The sequence below is a fragment of the Cricetulus griseus genome, chromosome 7 (assembly GCF_003668045.3).
Source record: "Cricetulus griseus strain 17A/GY chromosome 7, alternate assembly CriGri-PICRH-1.0, whole genome shotgun sequence".
NCBI lineage: Eukaryota > Metazoa > Chordata > Mammalia > Rodentia > Cricetidae > Cricetulus > Cricetulus griseus.
Window position 1 is genome coordinate 63,957,041 of NC_048600.1, and position 17,469 is coordinate 63,974,509.

At 39.5% G+C, this 17,469-nt stretch overlaps 2 protein-coding genes across 2 annotated transcripts; both read left to right on the forward strand.

Moving 5' to 3' along the window:
* The first annotated feature begins 5,878 nt into the window (after nucleotides 1-5,878).
* On the forward strand, nucleotides 5,879-6,814 carry LOC100756616 (olfactory receptor 10-like). Its single transcript, XM_027426228.1, has one exon. The coding sequence runs from the start codon at nucleotides 5,879-5,881 to the stop codon at nucleotides 6,812-6,814; it is 936 nt and encodes a 311-aa protein (XP_027282029.1).
* A 7,375-nt stretch (nucleotides 6,815-14,189) lies between these two features.
* On the forward strand, nucleotides 14,190-15,125 carry LOC100756320 (olfactory receptor 10). The gene has a single exon (XM_027426227.1). It carries the CDS (start codon nucleotides 14,190-14,192, stop codon nucleotides 15,123-15,125), a length of 936 nt encoding a protein of 311 aa, XP_027282028.1.
* Nucleotides 15,126-17,469: the final 2,344 nt, after the last annotated feature.

The following is a 17,469-nucleotide window of genomic DNA, read 5'->3' on the forward strand; positions in this document are numbered from 1 at the left end:
GCCAGTGTGACAGAGGTCAAAATCAGAATGAGTTATAAGGCGTGCAGGTAGGAATGATTTGTGGCATCTGCCAGAGGGTCATCATTGGATTCAGGTAAGGAATTATTTACATGTTCCCTTAAAAGATGCAAAAGGCTCCCAGGAGATTTTCTTTTCATGATTTCAGAACCTGTGTATAATCAAGAAGACTTCAATTACCAGAGTCACAAGAAGACTGAAGAAAAACTGTGAATGACAGACAAGGTAACATAACTACAAGGCAACTGGTACCTGAGTGATATATATATGAGCAGTGTGCAGACAAGGGAAGCTGGGAACGGATGGCATCAGTCTCAAAATAAGTGGGACAATTTAGGTAAGTATGGGTATTGTGGTTGGGCAGATCAGTGTGCCCCCTTCAGGATTCTGGGGATTAGAAAGCAGTACAAATCCCCAAAGGTGGATCACATATAAGCCAGATCTTGCTTATACAAAACAAAGTCAATAGAGGATGGAGTGGGAAAGCCTTCACCTTCTAAACTACCTAGCATTGGACTCTCACACTGAATTTCCAAATGAAAGAGCAGCTCTCAAGGATATAGAATACTGAAACAGCCCACTTTTAAAGCAATATTTGAATTGCTGTAAGAATTCATGTTCTCCTAAGGAACTGCTGAAGAGCTGGTGTAAGGGAGCACTTCAGGGTCAAGGACCTATGGAGGGAGAACTTTCATGTACAAGTCATTATTCAAAAGTGAAACTCTGAATAAGATAAGTCAACTAGTGGATCTAATTACAGACACAGTGACTATACTGAATTACATTTTTCCAGAACTGGTTGCATGAGGTAGAGTGAAAAGAAATGAAGGATTTTAGCCAGAAAAAGTACAAACAATAGATTGAGGAGTCAAAAATAAATTGCCCATAAATATGCCAGGATTCCCTAATGACATAGTCTGGAAACACATAAGACTGAGGAAACGCACATGGGTTTTATCTCGAATTCCTCGGTTGAAGAATGTGTACAGGTGTGGGAGGTGCACCATATGGGGCATCTGTGGAAAGGATGACTTTCAGGGTCACTTCTAAACTAAAGATGTCACAGCTTTGTGTCATTTTTTATCTAGGCTTGGCTTGCATTTGTTAAAAATCCATAGTTAAGTCAGCACTGCTGGTTTTATTTACCTTTTGGTCAATACATCCAGATCATTTTCATTTTCTACTTTTTAAATATGTGATTTAAAAGCTGTTAATTTAATCTCTTCCATTCTGTTTTGTCAAGCCTAAAACTTGCAGGTGAAGTGAATGTTGCCTTACTTATGTGGTGGGAGCTTAGCCTTAGATATGTGTCAGCCACTTAATGGTCTACAGCAACTTCTGTTATGCAGAGATCCTTTGGGGTTCCAACTCCAGCATCTTCCATAAGTCAATCTTCCATAATTGTGTACTGAAACTATATTTAGCTGTCTACGTATCATTATAGATATTACTGATAGGATGGAGACAATTAAAGTCCTTGTGCTACTAATTGAGGAGCAGTATGAAAGTGCTAATCTTTCCTACCTCAAGAAAACAAAAATTTGGAGGGTTTTATGGTACCATAATGCAATGGACTCATTAATAAGTTTCAACATTTGTTGAGAGCCCATTTCCCCCAAGCAATGAACTGGGAAATGAGTGGATGATTGAGACGGTCCAAACACATGACACACAGAGCTTAGCTGTGTAGACAGACTGCTGATAGAAGCATGCGCTGTCAGTTTTTCTCATTTAGAATGTTTTACAGCACTCTATCCCCACCTAAATCTTGCAAAATAGATTATTTTATACTTATGTGAAACAAGTCTCCATAAAAGGTGATAAAATCCATATGTAGAGGTGTGACTGTAACCTTCATGAACACCTGTACTCATCTTTCAGATTCATTCAAAACCATGTTAGGTATCCTGGTTACACTATGTGTATATTCACTTTCCTTCACAATTCACCCCTTTGTTCATATTTCCCACAGAGGCTTCAAGCATGATAGCCAAATACCTTCCTGGAGTCATTGTTACAGCTAGAGCACTGGTGATGACTTCCAGGACAGTAGACTCAGTGAAAAAAATAATGTGTTAATTTGCCAGAACTTCTTGTATGGAGCATAGGTGTGGGTTCTATTGGTTATTGACATCTTTTTCTGCTTTTGTATATTGCATTCAGATTTTAAACTATAATAAATGTCCACCTATAAAGGAAAGTTACTTTTATCCACACCCTGCTAATATCATTTATTAAAGTGCATTCATAGCTAATTCTCAAAGTTGCTAGAAGACTGGATTTTAATGAGATTGGGAAGAAGAGTCAAATGTTTCACTCGAGTTATTTAAGAGCTACTACATGCCATAAGTGAAATTAGCATTAATTTAAAAGACATTACCTTTTTATCTGTGTTCCTAAGTGCCTAGGAGCATCTCAGCTTGGAGAGGACAATGAAGTGTAAAATAATTTAGTGAGTTCATTTTAAGCATTATAGATGGGGCAGAGACAGGTAAAAGCCTTGTGTTACTAATTAAGAAGCAGTCTGATGTTTAGCATGCACTAGAATAACATGAACCTGCTCCTATTTCTTGACAAAAAAAAATGTATGATGCAGTAAAAACTGTAGTGCTATGTCATAGCCAGTCCATGCCTACAAGTGATCAAACTGAATGCAACCCATGAATGCAATTTAATACAAAACAGTAGTGTTCCTGTATTTTCCTGAATGTGTTTTTATAGTTTATACCAGTCTTTATTGTCCTCCAGCAAGGGATTGAATTGTTATTAAAAGGATTTTTGTGAATTTCCTGAGATGAACCAGGTGGCCTAGAGCTGCATGACAATTACAGCAACATAAGCATGAGGAGACTTGTAGCTGAGTGTATTCCACACAGCATCTTTTAAAGGATTCCATAAAACTGGTTTCTTCAAAAATGCACAAAGGTTTTCTTACTTTTGTATGTAATTTTATGAATAAAGTAAAAGTACTAAACTTATCAGTTTAACTGTCCCAGAAGACTTGTCTGAGCCAATTAAATGCCTGATTTAATCATATTATTTAGCAAAATTGTCATTAATCTTTACTTTGCTGCCTATCTTCTTTGAGTGAATATTAGCTTTTACAAGGAAGGTTTCCTTGTGCATACACAATATGAGCCCAGGAAGTTGAGTACATTATACCCCCTTAAAATGAATCAAGTCAGTAAATATATTAAGTTATATTTAAAATATATGGACAATTTTAATTAAAAAAGAATCCGTCTGAAAGTACACACAGAAACCATAGGAAAAAATGGCTTGAGAAGAGAAGACACATCTTTCTGAGACGTTCAGAGTTGGTTTATCACTGGGATGAAATTGGGCGCATCCATGTTCCAGGCATGGTGATACATGGGAAGCCATATATTTATCACAAGCTGATATGGACTGCAGAATTATGCAGTGAGTCCAGTGCATACTTCAGGGGTCAATCCATCAAAGATGCATATCTCTTGAAGGATAAGACCTCATTTAGCAAGATGATGAGGAGCATTTGCCACCAGCATCGCACATTTGATGGAGATACCTTATCTGCAAGGCGATAAGGAATATTGTCTTTTAATCTGTTAGCTGTCCCCATTGCAGATTTCTTATATGAAGAGCCATTTCCCTCATATTACAGTTTGGGGATTTCTCCCACAGCACTACAGTGTGTGAATCATTTACTGGTCACATTTTCCCCTATGCATTGTTATATTGGATGACTCCCTCCAACAATGCATGATTCTGGGAAGAAAGTAATCACACTCAATACCCTTACTCTTTCTACCAGGTCTTTGTATAAACTTAGAAGTCTGCCCCCCTGCAGTTATCCTCCTTGGCAGACACTTGGTCAGTGTTTGTGCCCAGACAAAGAGACCTCAACTGAGACACTCACAGATGCCCAAAGACAAGAATTACAGCATGCCTGAAGTTGTTGAGCCATAGCTCCTAGAGAGCTAGAGAACAAGAGTGTCCTAGATTCTCTCTGCCAGAATATAGGACAGTGCTGTCCCAAGCTAAACTCACATTAACCTTAAGGTATGCCTATTCTTTGTTTGCCAGTGTTAACTAAACACCTATGTCTCCAGCCTACCTCTGTACCCCCTGCTCTCTGGTCACGATCTCACTTTTGTAACCTTGAACCCTTATGATGCCATGACAGTGATTCTGCCTTTATTGCTTAGCCTGGGAATGTGCTTCTGACCAACAAAAGAGCTAACTCTGTAACTATTATCTCCTGCCTCAAGCCTCTGTGGGGAGAGAGATTTTTGGAGAGAGGAGACTAGAAAGGTAGTAGCTGGAGGAAGAATCTGGTAGAAGTTAGCAGAAATGTAAAAGGATAAGAATTAGGAAAAATAAATACGTAGGAAAAATGATGATGAGGAGGAATGAAACAGAATTAGAATTAGAATTAGACTTAGAATTAAAACTGAGACAGAATTAGAGCTAAGAAATTGTAGACAATCTGGACAAAAGAATTAGATCAGACAAAAGATAAAAAGAGAACAATAAAGAGCACATGCATAGAAAGAAAGTGTTGTGAGAAGATTCTTTTTCTATTTTCCTCAAACTTAGATCCAACATTTATTGTAGTGTTTCTTTTTGATCCCTGATCAAAGACTTTTTTTTAAAGATTTTATTTATTGTGTATACAACATTCTGCTTCCATGTATATCTGCACACCAGAAGAGGGCACCAGATCTCATAACAGATGGTTGTGAGCCACCATGTGGTTGCTGGGAATTGAATTCAAGACCTCTGGAAGAGCAGTCAGTGCTCTTAAACTCTGAGCCATCTCTCCAGCCCCTGATCAAAGGGGTAGGATCTTGAAAGCTTCACTAACAAACCATATTGTTTCCCTACAGAGACAGATGGATACTCCTCTCAGTCTGACAGAGGACTGCTGCCATGACTGAGTCTTCTGTGAGTGCTGCATGGATCATGTACGTACAATCAGCAAAGAGAAGCAAATAAGCATTGGGAAGAGCAGATTTGTGATTTTAACCTGGTTAATTCTAGATCTTTAACTACTTGCAGAATTCTGGCTCATAAACCTAAAAGAGGAACAAATGAGAATGACACTGAAGCTATCTTTTTGTGAAGTTCATGTTATCCATATATTGATTTTAGTTTTCTTAGGTGCTGGGGGTTGGATAAAGGACCTTACACATACTACACAACTTCTTTATCAGCCATCTGCACCACAAACCCTACATTAAATTTTTAGCAATTTGTTTTTACTAATTCTTTGAGAATTTCATACACTGTACTCTCAACATTTTCACACTTCCTGTTAAACCACCCATAACCACATTCTCTACATTCCATCCAACTTTGAGATTTCCTTTTCTTTTTTTTTCTTTCCCCCACCCAGGTCAATTTGTGTTGCTCATCAAGTGTTGAGAGTGAGGCCTGCCCTTGTGTGTGGTAAGCCTATCTGGGGTCACATCATTAAATAAAACTGATTCTACATCTCTCAACAGCTATCAAAGGCCAACATCAGATGTTTTTAATGCGGTTTCCATGTGGCTGCATTTGAATTTGTGTCTCAGTGCTGACAGGGAAGCAATATAGAATTTCTACCTTCAGACAAAGAAGCACTGGACCCAAAGACTGAATTGTCAGTACAAATCCAGACAGCAAGATTGAAGTTTTAACAAGGGCCACAACACCTAAGTCCAGAGATTTCCTATATGAAAAACAGAATAGAAAGAGAACTGGACCAATGGGATGGAATAGCAAACTAGATGACAAGCATTATTTTTGAGTATTTGTAGAATACTAATAATAGTTTTTTAACCCATACTCCTTATAGGAAACCATAGGTGAGTTTTAGTATTTGTGCAGGTTAAAGGCTATGGGAAATTTCAACAGCACTTCACAAGAGAGTTTCATTTTGGTGGGCTTCTCAGATTGGCCTCAACTACAAGTCTTCCTTTTTGTCATTATTTTGATTTTCTACTCCCTAACTATCTTTGGCAATACAGCCATCATCGCTCTTGCAAGACTGGACCTTCGACTGCATAAACCCATGTACTTCTTCCTTTCCAATCTCTCCTTCCTGGACCTCTGCTACACCACCAGCACTGTGCCCCAGCTCCTGATCAATCTTCATGGACTTGACAGGACCATCAGCTATGGAGGGTGTATAGCACAGCTCTTCATTTTCCTTGTTCTGGCCTCCACAGAATGTTTGATTTTGGTGGTAATGGCCTTCGACCGCTATGCTGCTGTGTGCCATCCACTCCACTATACCACCATTATGCACCCCCTTCTCTGCAGGGCATTGGCCATCTCCTCCTGGATAGGAGGCCTTGTGAACTCTCTTGTTCAGACAGGACTTGTGATGGCCATGAGGCTCTGTGGCCATCAAATCAATCACTTCTTCTGTGAAATGCCCATATTTCTGAAACTGGCCTGTGAGGACACAAAAGGAAGAGAGGCTAAGATGTTTGTGGTTCGAACAATAGTCATAGTGTGTCCTGCTGTTCTGATTCTAATCTCCTATGTTCACATCGCTCGGGCTGTACTAAAAGTCAAGTCAATGGCTGGACGCAGAAAGGCTTTTGGGACATGTGGGTCCCATCTCATAGTGGTGTCTCTCTTTTATGGCCCAGGTATTTATACCTATCTTCAACCAGTCCACAGATATTCTGAAAGCAAGGGAAAGTTTGCTGCCCTTTTTTATACTATTGTTACCCCCATGTCCAATCCCCTGATCTATACACTAAGGAACAAAGATGTAAAGGGGGCTCTGTGGAAGGTACTAGGGAGAGGCACAGACTCAGGGTAGGAGGTGAGGAGAAAAGCTGGTACAATTTCTGTGGTATCTCCCATATATAGAATCCCATCTTGATCTTTCATTGGTCACATCAAACAGCCCAGTAGTTTCAGGATTTTAAGGCCTCCTTCTGAGTACATTGTAAGAGACTAACTGTTAAGGTGCTTTGTAGGTCAGTATCTATGGTATTCATGCAAAAGAAAGTAAGATTTTACTTATATCACAATTTTCCACAAGACATTACTTGGAAAGTATATTCTGGCCACACTGGAAAGTAGTAATGGGGCATAGAGATTTGGGGCAGTGATGGGAGATATAATTAAATGTGACATACTATTTTATCATGTCAGTGACTCCCAACATAGATGGCACTGGACTTAAATATGTAAGTCATTAGTTCACCTATTTTTAAGTAATTGTAGCCCTCATCACACCCTCCCAATATCTTAAGGCCTGTTTAATTTTCCTGACATTCCCTACCCTTCTAGCTTTCTCATGGTTTCTGTTCCTGAGAAAATAAAGAGATCATTGTCTGAAACACTTTTGATCTTATGTAGGTGTCCTCCTGAGGAATCCTTTACAGTCTTGTTGCAATATCACAAATAGATTGAAGGCACTAATATAAAAAAGGAGGAGTAATAAATTTTCAGATCATCATATGGGGGATTATGTTATGGCTTTATCTTGAAGGTCGTTTTTGATTTTAGGTAATTTACTTTTCAAGGGCAGCCGTTAGTAGAGTTGAAGGTCTGTCTTCCCTTTAGAGGGAGTGACTTTTTCACTTTTGTAGTTTTCCTCTTTACCGAGGCAGCAAAGTCTTCGTTGCTTAGAACCTGTTGAGGGCAGTTTTCTCAGTGCCCTGGTTTTCCACAGTGGTAGCAAACATGCAACCCCTTAGAATCTCTCTCTCTCTCTCTCTCTCTCTCTCTCTCTCTCTCTCTCTCTCTCTCTCTCTCTCTCTTTGCCTGAGTCTGCATTACCAAAGAAAATACTGATTTTCAGGTTTATTATGGATAAAACGGGATAAAAATAAGAATTTTTGATATATAAAATATTGGCTGTCACATACATAAAAACCTCAAGCTTTTATCAAGGAAACAAATGTTTAGTTATATCACTTTCACACATAGAGGTGAATGATAGTGCTGTCTGAGGAGTCCATAGAGGGAAATGAATTCAAGTGTGTGGTAAAATTCCAAAGGAGATGTGGAATTTGGTCTGACTGACAACAGGACTTGGCCAAAGCAGAGGAAATATGAGGAATCTCATTATGTAGTCTCAGGAGTAAGTAATGGTAAGTTGTGAAGACCCGGAAAAATCTCTTTGGTTTGGTCACAGCTTAGAGATTAGATGGAATTGAAGGTTGTAGGGCAGGCCTTTGAAAGTCTGCCAATTGGTTATAATTGCCACATTGGGGCACAGAGGTCTCCAAGGCCATACTTGATGAACAATTTTTTGTCAGGAGAAATAGATAATGCCCCCAGGACAGAACTGAGTGAGGTGTTCACACTCTGAGGGTCTGAGATGTCTAGATATCCCTAAAGTCCAGAGGTACTTCAGGAAACCATAGGCCCTACTAGGTCTGGACTGGTTAAGATACACATCAGCTTCACAGTGCTGGTGCCTCTACCTTTTAGGCTATGAGGGTCAATTACCTGTCCTCCAGCCAGAACCATGTATAATCATGACTTCTCCAGGATGGGGGAGCCATGTCCTAAGACAGCTATACCGCATAAAACGGACCAGTACCTCAAAGAAACAAGCCTATCTTGAACCTCTCTAGATACAATCTCAGACGTGACTCACAAGTCAACAGAATCGAGGTTGGTGAACAAAGTGGTCTTTCCTGGAGCTCTGGGTAAGTAACAATTGAGTGAGAGGCTCAGGATTCACAGTCTAAAATAAAAAAGGACAAGATTCCATAGGCAGTTGGCACTCCTTTCCAATCTGCTGGTGGCCTGGTTTGAGCACATAGAAATGTTAAATTTATGAAAAAGCATATTTTATGGGCATCTATCCTCTCACCTGAACATTCAAAAGACACTAAAATTTCAAATTTCACAACTAGAAGCATAGACAGTGAGAGGGAACTCATCCTTAGACAGAGACATAAAATAAGCAATTTGTCAATTTAGTCTTTCATGTTAAAAAAAATGGCAGGTGGACTCAAACCATGATTGTGTAGCACTATGCTGACAGTGTCATCATGTTGTTTGGAGGACTTATCAGTATTGAAAATTACTCTATAAAGCCTGTGGGATAATGGGATGCTGTGGGGTTCTGATATGAAGAGATACTCTCCAGATCACAAAGCTATTGTGCCTGTAGATGAACATGGAGGGCAGGAGGCTGCCTTGGGACCAGGTTTGATAGTGAGTTCATATACCAGACACTGATGAGAAAGTTTCCTGTGTGGAACAATGGGAAGAAGTGAACTTACATTAGATTTTAAAATCCACAGTTCACAGTGAAGATAGCTAGGAATGAATTCTTGTGAAATCCCTACCTCTTCCCAGACAGAAGATTAGATGTAATGGTTTGAATAGGGTTACACTGCAGTCTGACAATATGAAATTAGTAGACTAGCATGAAAGATGAGATAACACATGCTGTTGGGAAAAATTTCATACATGAGTCCTGACCAAGAAATTAATTATTGAGATTATGCACAGATATACCGGCCAATGCACACACTCAAGGCACACAAACACACAGAAAGTTGACCTCAGACAATCATTGACTTTTCTATAGCCAAAAACAAAATACAAAAAAGTCAAAAGTGCTTTGTGTGGCCCAAAGTTCTGGTATAAGAAATAAACTTTTACATAGAACCTATGTCCAGTAACTGATAGAAGCAGATGCAGTAACCCACAGCCAAGCAGTGGGCCTAGCTCCTGGAGTTCAGTTGAAGAGAGGGTGGAGGGATCATATGAACAAAGGTGGTCAAGAGCATGATGGGGAAAACTGCAGAGACAGCTGACCTGAGTTAGTGGGAGCTCATGTACTATGGACTGACAGCTGGGTAACCTGCATGGGACCAAACAAGGTCTTCTGAATGTGGGTGACAGTTATGTGGCTTGATCTGTTGTGGAGGGGGACTGGCAGTGGCACAGGACCTATCTCAGGTGCATGAACAGCTTTTTGGAGCCCATTCCTTATGGTGGGATACCTTTCTCGGTCTTGATACAGGGGAAGAGCTTGGTTAGCCTCAACTTGGTATGCCAGACTTTGTTGACTCCGAAAGGAAGGCTTTACCCCTTCTGAGGAGTGGATGGAGGGTGAAAAGTGAAGGGGAGGAGGGGGGACTGGGGTTGGTATGTAAAATAAAAAATAAATATAAAAAAACAAGAAATAAACTTTTAAAATACACCCAAAACAAATATATCAAAGCTAGGAATATCAACAGCTCAGTCCATCATCCAATGACCACAGGGAACTTTTTACAACATTCTGATCAAATCCTCACCTTTGAGTGAGCAGGCATCTTTCCAGGCACAGGAGAATCACTTCCTTTCACAGCAGTGTATGTTTAGATCATTTCATTCTTTGCTCAGTTCTGCTCATAATAAGCCACAATCTCCCTTGTTGGAAATGTCACCAGTCAGTCTAAGTTTGAACCTTTTAAGAACAAAAAGATTTGGTTGTGTTTTCTATGTAGAAGGTTTTAAACAATTTGCACTTGTTTTCCAATCTAAAAATTCTATTTAGATCACCATCTAGTATGTTTACATGCTGTCAACCATATTGTTCTTTGATCTGTTACGAGTTTTAAAGCACCCTATCACCAAGGACTTACTTAGAACTCCATATTCCATCTGTCTGCCAGGCACCATATTTTTATTTCATGAAGAAGTTGTAGTAAGGTATTTGTAGATAGATGGATGGATGGATGGATGGATGGATGGATGGATGGATGGATGGATAGAAATGCAAGCCATGTGGAATGGTTGTATATCAGATAAACAGTTTCTTCTTTGCTGAAATACGATATTTGGGCAATATGAAATGAAATAGAGATTTTAAGTTGTCACCTTCACTCATGCTTACATGGCACTATTTTCTTTTATATCTAGAGGTATTTTGATGGAATGGAACCCATTATCCATGTGTTTCCCATCTCTCAACTGCAGGCACTGGACTCCCACGGGAAGCCTCGGCACTGCCCAATCCCCTAAACTAGTGCAACCTGAATCTAATCTTTGCCTGGGCTGTGAGATTCAGAACTCTAAATAATATGAAGGACCTGCCAGCAGCCCCTCACTGAGTTCATATTGAAGAAACTTGAATCTAAATTTGAAAGATAGAAAAAGCTCCCCAGAGGGTTTCATTTTGTGACTTCCCAGTATGGATACAATAAGGCTGACCTCCACATCTGAGCCCAGAAAAGAGTAGAGGAATGACCTGTAAGAAATGAGAAGTTGTCATAATTGCAAAAAGTGGTACCTAAGTGATAGGCACACAAGGGGAGGGAGGTGAGCTTTGCTGGACACAGACAGTCACTAGCATCAGTTTCAGAAGAGACTTAGAATTACACTTCATGGTAATTGTTGCTGTGAAGATCAGGCCATTCTCTGCAGAACCCTGGGGATTAGAATGGCAGACACATTCTCCCAGAGAAGTGATTCATAAGCAGGCATGAATCTTTGTGTGGCAGATGAAAGTCAATACAAGGGAGCAGAGATGGAAGAAAATTGAGCTTACAGTCAGTGTAGTTGACTCTCATTGCACATTAGATTCAGATACAAAGATCAGATTCCAAAGAAGTAGGGCTACCTCTACACCCTGCTGTCTACACAAGACTGAAACAATGGCAGTTACTGATGCCTAAGGACCTGTTCAAAACTGGAATAATCTGAGCCTGAAGGCTCAGGGGTAGATCAAGCACTCTGACACATCTGCCATTACTCAAGGTACTAAAATTTTAAGTCTGAATAAGTTCAATTTCCTGATCTGATTTTGTGAGGGAGACTATAAAAACTTGCATGTTAACATGACATATCAATGTGTCAAAGAAAGAAATCCCCATGAAGACAGACATGGGAAACCAGACGGGGAGAGAGTAACAAAACAATGCACTGTGAATGAGGAAAACCCAGGGCTTTGTTCAACAAGTTTTGATTTGAGAATCTACACATGAAATTAAGTTTGAGTTTCTTCCCAAACTAAGGTTTTCTAAAGGTTCTGTACCACCATTTTTTAATCAAATCTTAGTTTGCATTTGCTAAAAATCCATTAGTCAAGTGGGCACTACTTCCTCACACTGAGTCTTCGGTCACTGTAATCCTTGGTCATTTGCTGGTATCTACTTTTAAAATAAATTATTGGTAAATGGTCTCCTCTGTTCTATATGTGTCCAGCTGAGGTTCTGAAGCTCAGTTTAAGCTTTGCCTGTTCAGTATTGTTTTATAGACTGTGGTAGCCACTTAACGTCATATAGCTCTTGGTTACACTGTGTTAAAATCTTTGGGGATTGGGATTTCAGGAATTTTCGTATAATAATTCTTCTGATATTTTGTTGAGTTGTGGGTATGTTAAGAATGTCTACATGACAGTATGAATATAATTGGGTTTAAAAAGCATGAATGACTAGCATCTAGCATATCACTAAATAAGAACAGAACAGTATTGGTTCTTATTATTGCACAGAAAACAAACATATCTGAGATATTTGGGTGTATCATATGAGTACAAGGGTGTGGAACATATTCATTAATTCACCCAACCATGTTCATTGAGAGACTTCCATACATCCAAATGCTGTACTGAGATTAGGGTACAATTCTGAATAAATCCAACAGATCCAGTTGGATGGTCTTTAAAGAATATTAGTAGGACATACCGTGTTAAAAGTTTATAACAAAAAGTTTATAAACTATGACACATCCTTCATAGTTTAAGAATGCATAGGAGTATTTAATCCCCATAAAAAACTATCTTGCATGTACTGATTAAAGAAACATACGTATATTAACACTTTGTCTTTATAATTCACATTTTCTCCATCTTTTCCAAAAGGGCACTAGTGTGATGCTCAAATGCATTCCTTGCAGCACTGATGTTCCAGCATGATGCCATCACTGACCTTCTAATACAGACGTAATGAGAGGACAATATATGAAGTTGCCATACTTTCTCATATTAAATAGTTGAAGTTTCTGTTAACCACTTATGTTTCTTTCTTTGTGATAAACTTTTTCATATATTTTTATTTTTTACCACAAGAAATGCTAACCTTTAAAGGCAAGCAATTTTATGCATATCCCACTTTCATAATTCATTAAAGTGTGATCATAGTTAATTCTTAGGTTTCCTGAAGGAATATTTCATGAGACTTGATGAGCAAATCAAATGTTTCACACACAAGAAAGGTATTTAACATCTTCTACATGCCCTCAATGAAAGTAACAGTACTTTAGCACTTGTCAATACTAACAATGTTAATATTCTTAATATATATGTCTTTTTAAACTCACCATGTTGTCTGGCACCCAGGAACTCTGAGATTTTGAGGTACAAAGAGATGTGAAAGATTGTCTTCTAATACAACAGATTCTTGAAAATATTGATGCATAGAACTTTGGGTTTGAGAGATGAGAACAGCTCCTCTTGGGAAGTCCAAAGGAGGATTGATAAGTTGATTGAAAAGGTACTATATACCCCAAGCATAATGACTCATGAAGTAAAACAAATTTGTTATAAATAATGTCCCCCTAAAAGGATAGAGTTCCACTCTTCTTAATCTTTTACATCAGCTGGCAGTGGTGTGAGTGGCTTCCCAGATTGGTGCACTGACCATTCACACTGTGCAGAAGGTCACAGATGTGCAAGAGGAGACAAACATGTGATTTCAGCCTGGTTAAGCCCAAGTCTTAATAGGCAGAAACACTGTGCCTCACAGACTACAGAGGGAAAAGAGAAGACCATAGAATACAATGTGCATTTTTGCAGAGTCAATAATTTTCATTTATTTTGCTTGACTTTAGAAGTTCTTGGAATCAAAACCAAAGTCTCTACCACCAAGATTAACACCAGTTCTGCATTCGATTTTTAAATGCAGTTTCCAAGTTTGTGCAAAGGGATTAAAATGTCAGTCCTATTAGGGAGGCAAGACATCACCTATACTTTCAGATTCAAGGATTGACAAACTTGTCTAAAGTTCTGGAACGCATAGGCAACAAGACTAAGGTTCAAACAAATGCCCTATCATCCTAATGCACTTATCCCTATGCTAATGAGAGGACTATTCTGTAGATGGAACTGAGCAGTAAAATGAAAATCAAAGTGCTTGGTTTAGGAAAAGTTAGGAAATGCTGGGAATGTTGTTTAGATTCATGTTCTTTGTAGTGGGCATTAAATTGGCCCCCGTTGTTTGTGCACATAAAAAGCTATGGACAGTTTCAATGACAGTTTAAGAGGGAGCTTCATTTTGGTGGGTTTCTCAGATTGGCCTCAGCTGGAACTCATTCTTTTTGTCTTTATTTCAATTTTCTACTCCTTAACTCTCTTTGGCAACACGGCCATCATTGCTCTCTCCCGAATGGACCTTCGATTACACACTCCCATGTACTTCTTCCTCTCCCACCTCTCCTTCCTGGACCTCTGCTACACCACCAGCACTGTGCCCCAGCTCCTGATCAACCTTCATGGACTTGACAGAACCATCAGCTATGGTGGGTGTGTGGCCCAGCTGCTCATATCTCTGGCTCTGGGCTCCACTGAGTGTGTGCTCCTGGTGGTGATGGCCTTTGACCGCTATGCTGCTGTGTGTCGTCCTCTGCACTACACAACAATCATGCACCCCCTTCTCTGCCAGACATTGGCTATTGCTTCATGGTTAGGAGGCTTCTTGAACTCTCTGATTCAGACAGGGCTCATGATGGCCATGCCGCTCTGTGGACATCGACTGAATCACTTCTTCTGTGAGATGCCTGTTCTCCTGAAGTTGGCCTGTGAGGACACAGGAGGAACAGAGGCCAAGATGTTTGTGACCAGAGCTATAATTTTGGTTTTCCCTGCAGCACTAATTCTTGGCTCCTATGCACAGATTGCCAGGGCAGTGATGAAGATCAAGTCAAATGCTGGACGAAGAAAAGCTTTTGGGACATGTGGGTCGCACCTCCTGGTGGTTTCTCTGTTTTATGGCTCAGCCATCTACACATACTTACAGCCCAAGGGCAGCTATTCTGAGAGTGAGGGGAAGTTTGTTGCTCTTTTCTATACTATCATCACCCCTATGCTCAACCCTCTGATTTATACCCTGAGGAACAAGGATGTGAAGGGGGCTCTGTGGAAGGTGCTGGGGAGAGGTACAGATTCAGGGTAGGGGAAGAAAATAGGGCCACCTCAACTTTCTATGGTGGGTCTCATATCCTTAAGTCCATCTGGGTCTACTGAATAAGAAATAACCTTCAGGGCCGGGCGTTGGTGGTGCACGCCTTTAATCCCAGCACTGAGGAGGCAGAGGCAGGTGGATCTCTGTGAGTTTTTGGCCAGCCTGGTCTCCAGAGAAAGTGTCAGGATAGGCTCCAAAGCTACGCAGAGAAATCCTGTCTCGAAAAACCAAAAAAGAAAGAAAAAAGAGAGAAAGAAAGAGAGAGAGAGGGAGAGAGAGAGAGAGAAAGAGAGAGAGAGAGAGAGAGAGAGAGAGAGAGAGAGAGAGAGAGAGAGAGAAATAGCCTTCTGCAAGTTTCAGAAATTTGTTGCTTTCCTCTTCTGGAGTTGAAAGTCAAAATCTCTTTAGCTTCTCTCTATTGGTGTCTATGGTCCTTGAAAAAAGGGGTCAAAGCTGATTTATCTCAAACATTGCACAAGAATGTTTGAGAGGATGGTCTTTTCTCCATATGAGAGAATAGCACAGGTGTCTAGGAATTTATGGATATGAGGGAAGGCTTAATTTAATGTGATACCCCTTTTCCAGAGCCTTCCATCCCCTTACACCTCTGCAGCTCAAGATAATCACTAATCATATGCATGAAACAAATGGTTTCTCTTGCATCCTTTCATACCATTTAAACAATTAGGACATATATACATACTTAATAGAAAAAGGAGGACTAAAGTTTTGTGACTAGTGTATTACTCTTGCATTTGGCATTCAGTAAAAAGAGATGATCATTTAAAGATAGCATAACCCCAGTGAAGCAATTGGTACAGCTGGGAACACACAGCCATTGCTTTTGCAATTTATGTCTTGTGGGATGCAGATGCCATCTCCATGGAAACCTTAACCCTTGGGTACCCATGGACCTTCTCATTTATGGCAGTGGCTTTAGCATTTGCAGAAAAAATGAATCATATTAAGAGAATTAAGCCAATCTTAGATAAATATGTGTGTATACATGTATATTTATGTTTGTTCCATATATGATCATGCTTATATAGAAGTAATCAACAAATGAAAAGCTGGTTATTAAAATAACAAACACTTGTATGGTAGTTTGAATGTGTTTGGCCCCCATAAGCTCTTAGGGAGCAGCACTATTAGGAAGTGTGACTTTGTTGAAGTAGTGTGGTCTTATTGAAGGAAATATGTCACTGTGGGGACAGACTTTGAGGTCTCTTTTTCTTAAGTTTCTCTCAGTGTCACAGACTACTTCCTGTGGCCTTCTGATCAAGATATAGTCAGCACAGTGTCTGTCTGCATGCTGCCATGGACCCACCATGATGAGATTGGACTGTAAGCCCATCTGAACTGTAAGCCTCCCCAGTTAAAAGTTTTTCTTTTATAAGAGTTGCCATGGTCATGGTGTCTCTTTACAGCAATAGAAACCCTAATGAGGACACCTTGGCTAGGAAAAAGAAAGATAAGACTGAACAAAAGACCACTGGAGATCTCTCTGAGAAACCGTAAACCAATGAGTTCGATGACACAAACAAAATGGACAAATTCTTGGATACTATCAGCTTAGCAAGACTGAATCATAAAGAAATGTAAAGGTTCAACAGACAATTACAATCAATGAAATTAAAGAATTTTAAAAGCATCTCACCAAAGAAATACCCAGTACCAGATTACTCCATTGTTGAATACTACCAAACTTATAATAAAGCAATATCGAAACTTTCTTGATTATTCTAGAAAAAATGAAAAGCCAAAAAATTCTTTCAGATTCACTCTGTAAGGCCAGAATTACCCTGATAGGAAAACTAGATAAGCACACACACAAAAAAAAACCACAGGCTAATATCCCCAGTGAGCATATGTGTAAACATTTTCAATGCAATATCAGCAGATCAAATCCAGTGGTATATTAAAATGTCTATTCACCATGACAAAATGTTATTTCCCCAAATACAGGAAAGTGTCAATTCACACCAATTGACACAATAACACACACCAACAGAACAAATAACAACAACAAAATGATGATCTCTGTATTGAGTTGTCTTGTCCAGCCTGGATATGAGGGCTTTTGCCTTGTCTTAATGTATTTTGTTTTATCAAGTTTGGTTGTTTTCTCTTGGAGGACTGCTCTTTTCTGAAGGAAAATAGGAGGAGGGGAGCCATGAAGAGTGGAAAGAAGAGAAACTGTGGTCGGTATATATTATATGAGAAAAGAATCTATTTTCAATTAAAAAATCATAAATAAGATATGCTAGCAGGTTATTCATAATCTCACCAAAAGGGCAATATAAAGAGACTCCTTCCTTGATATCTGATTTGAAAA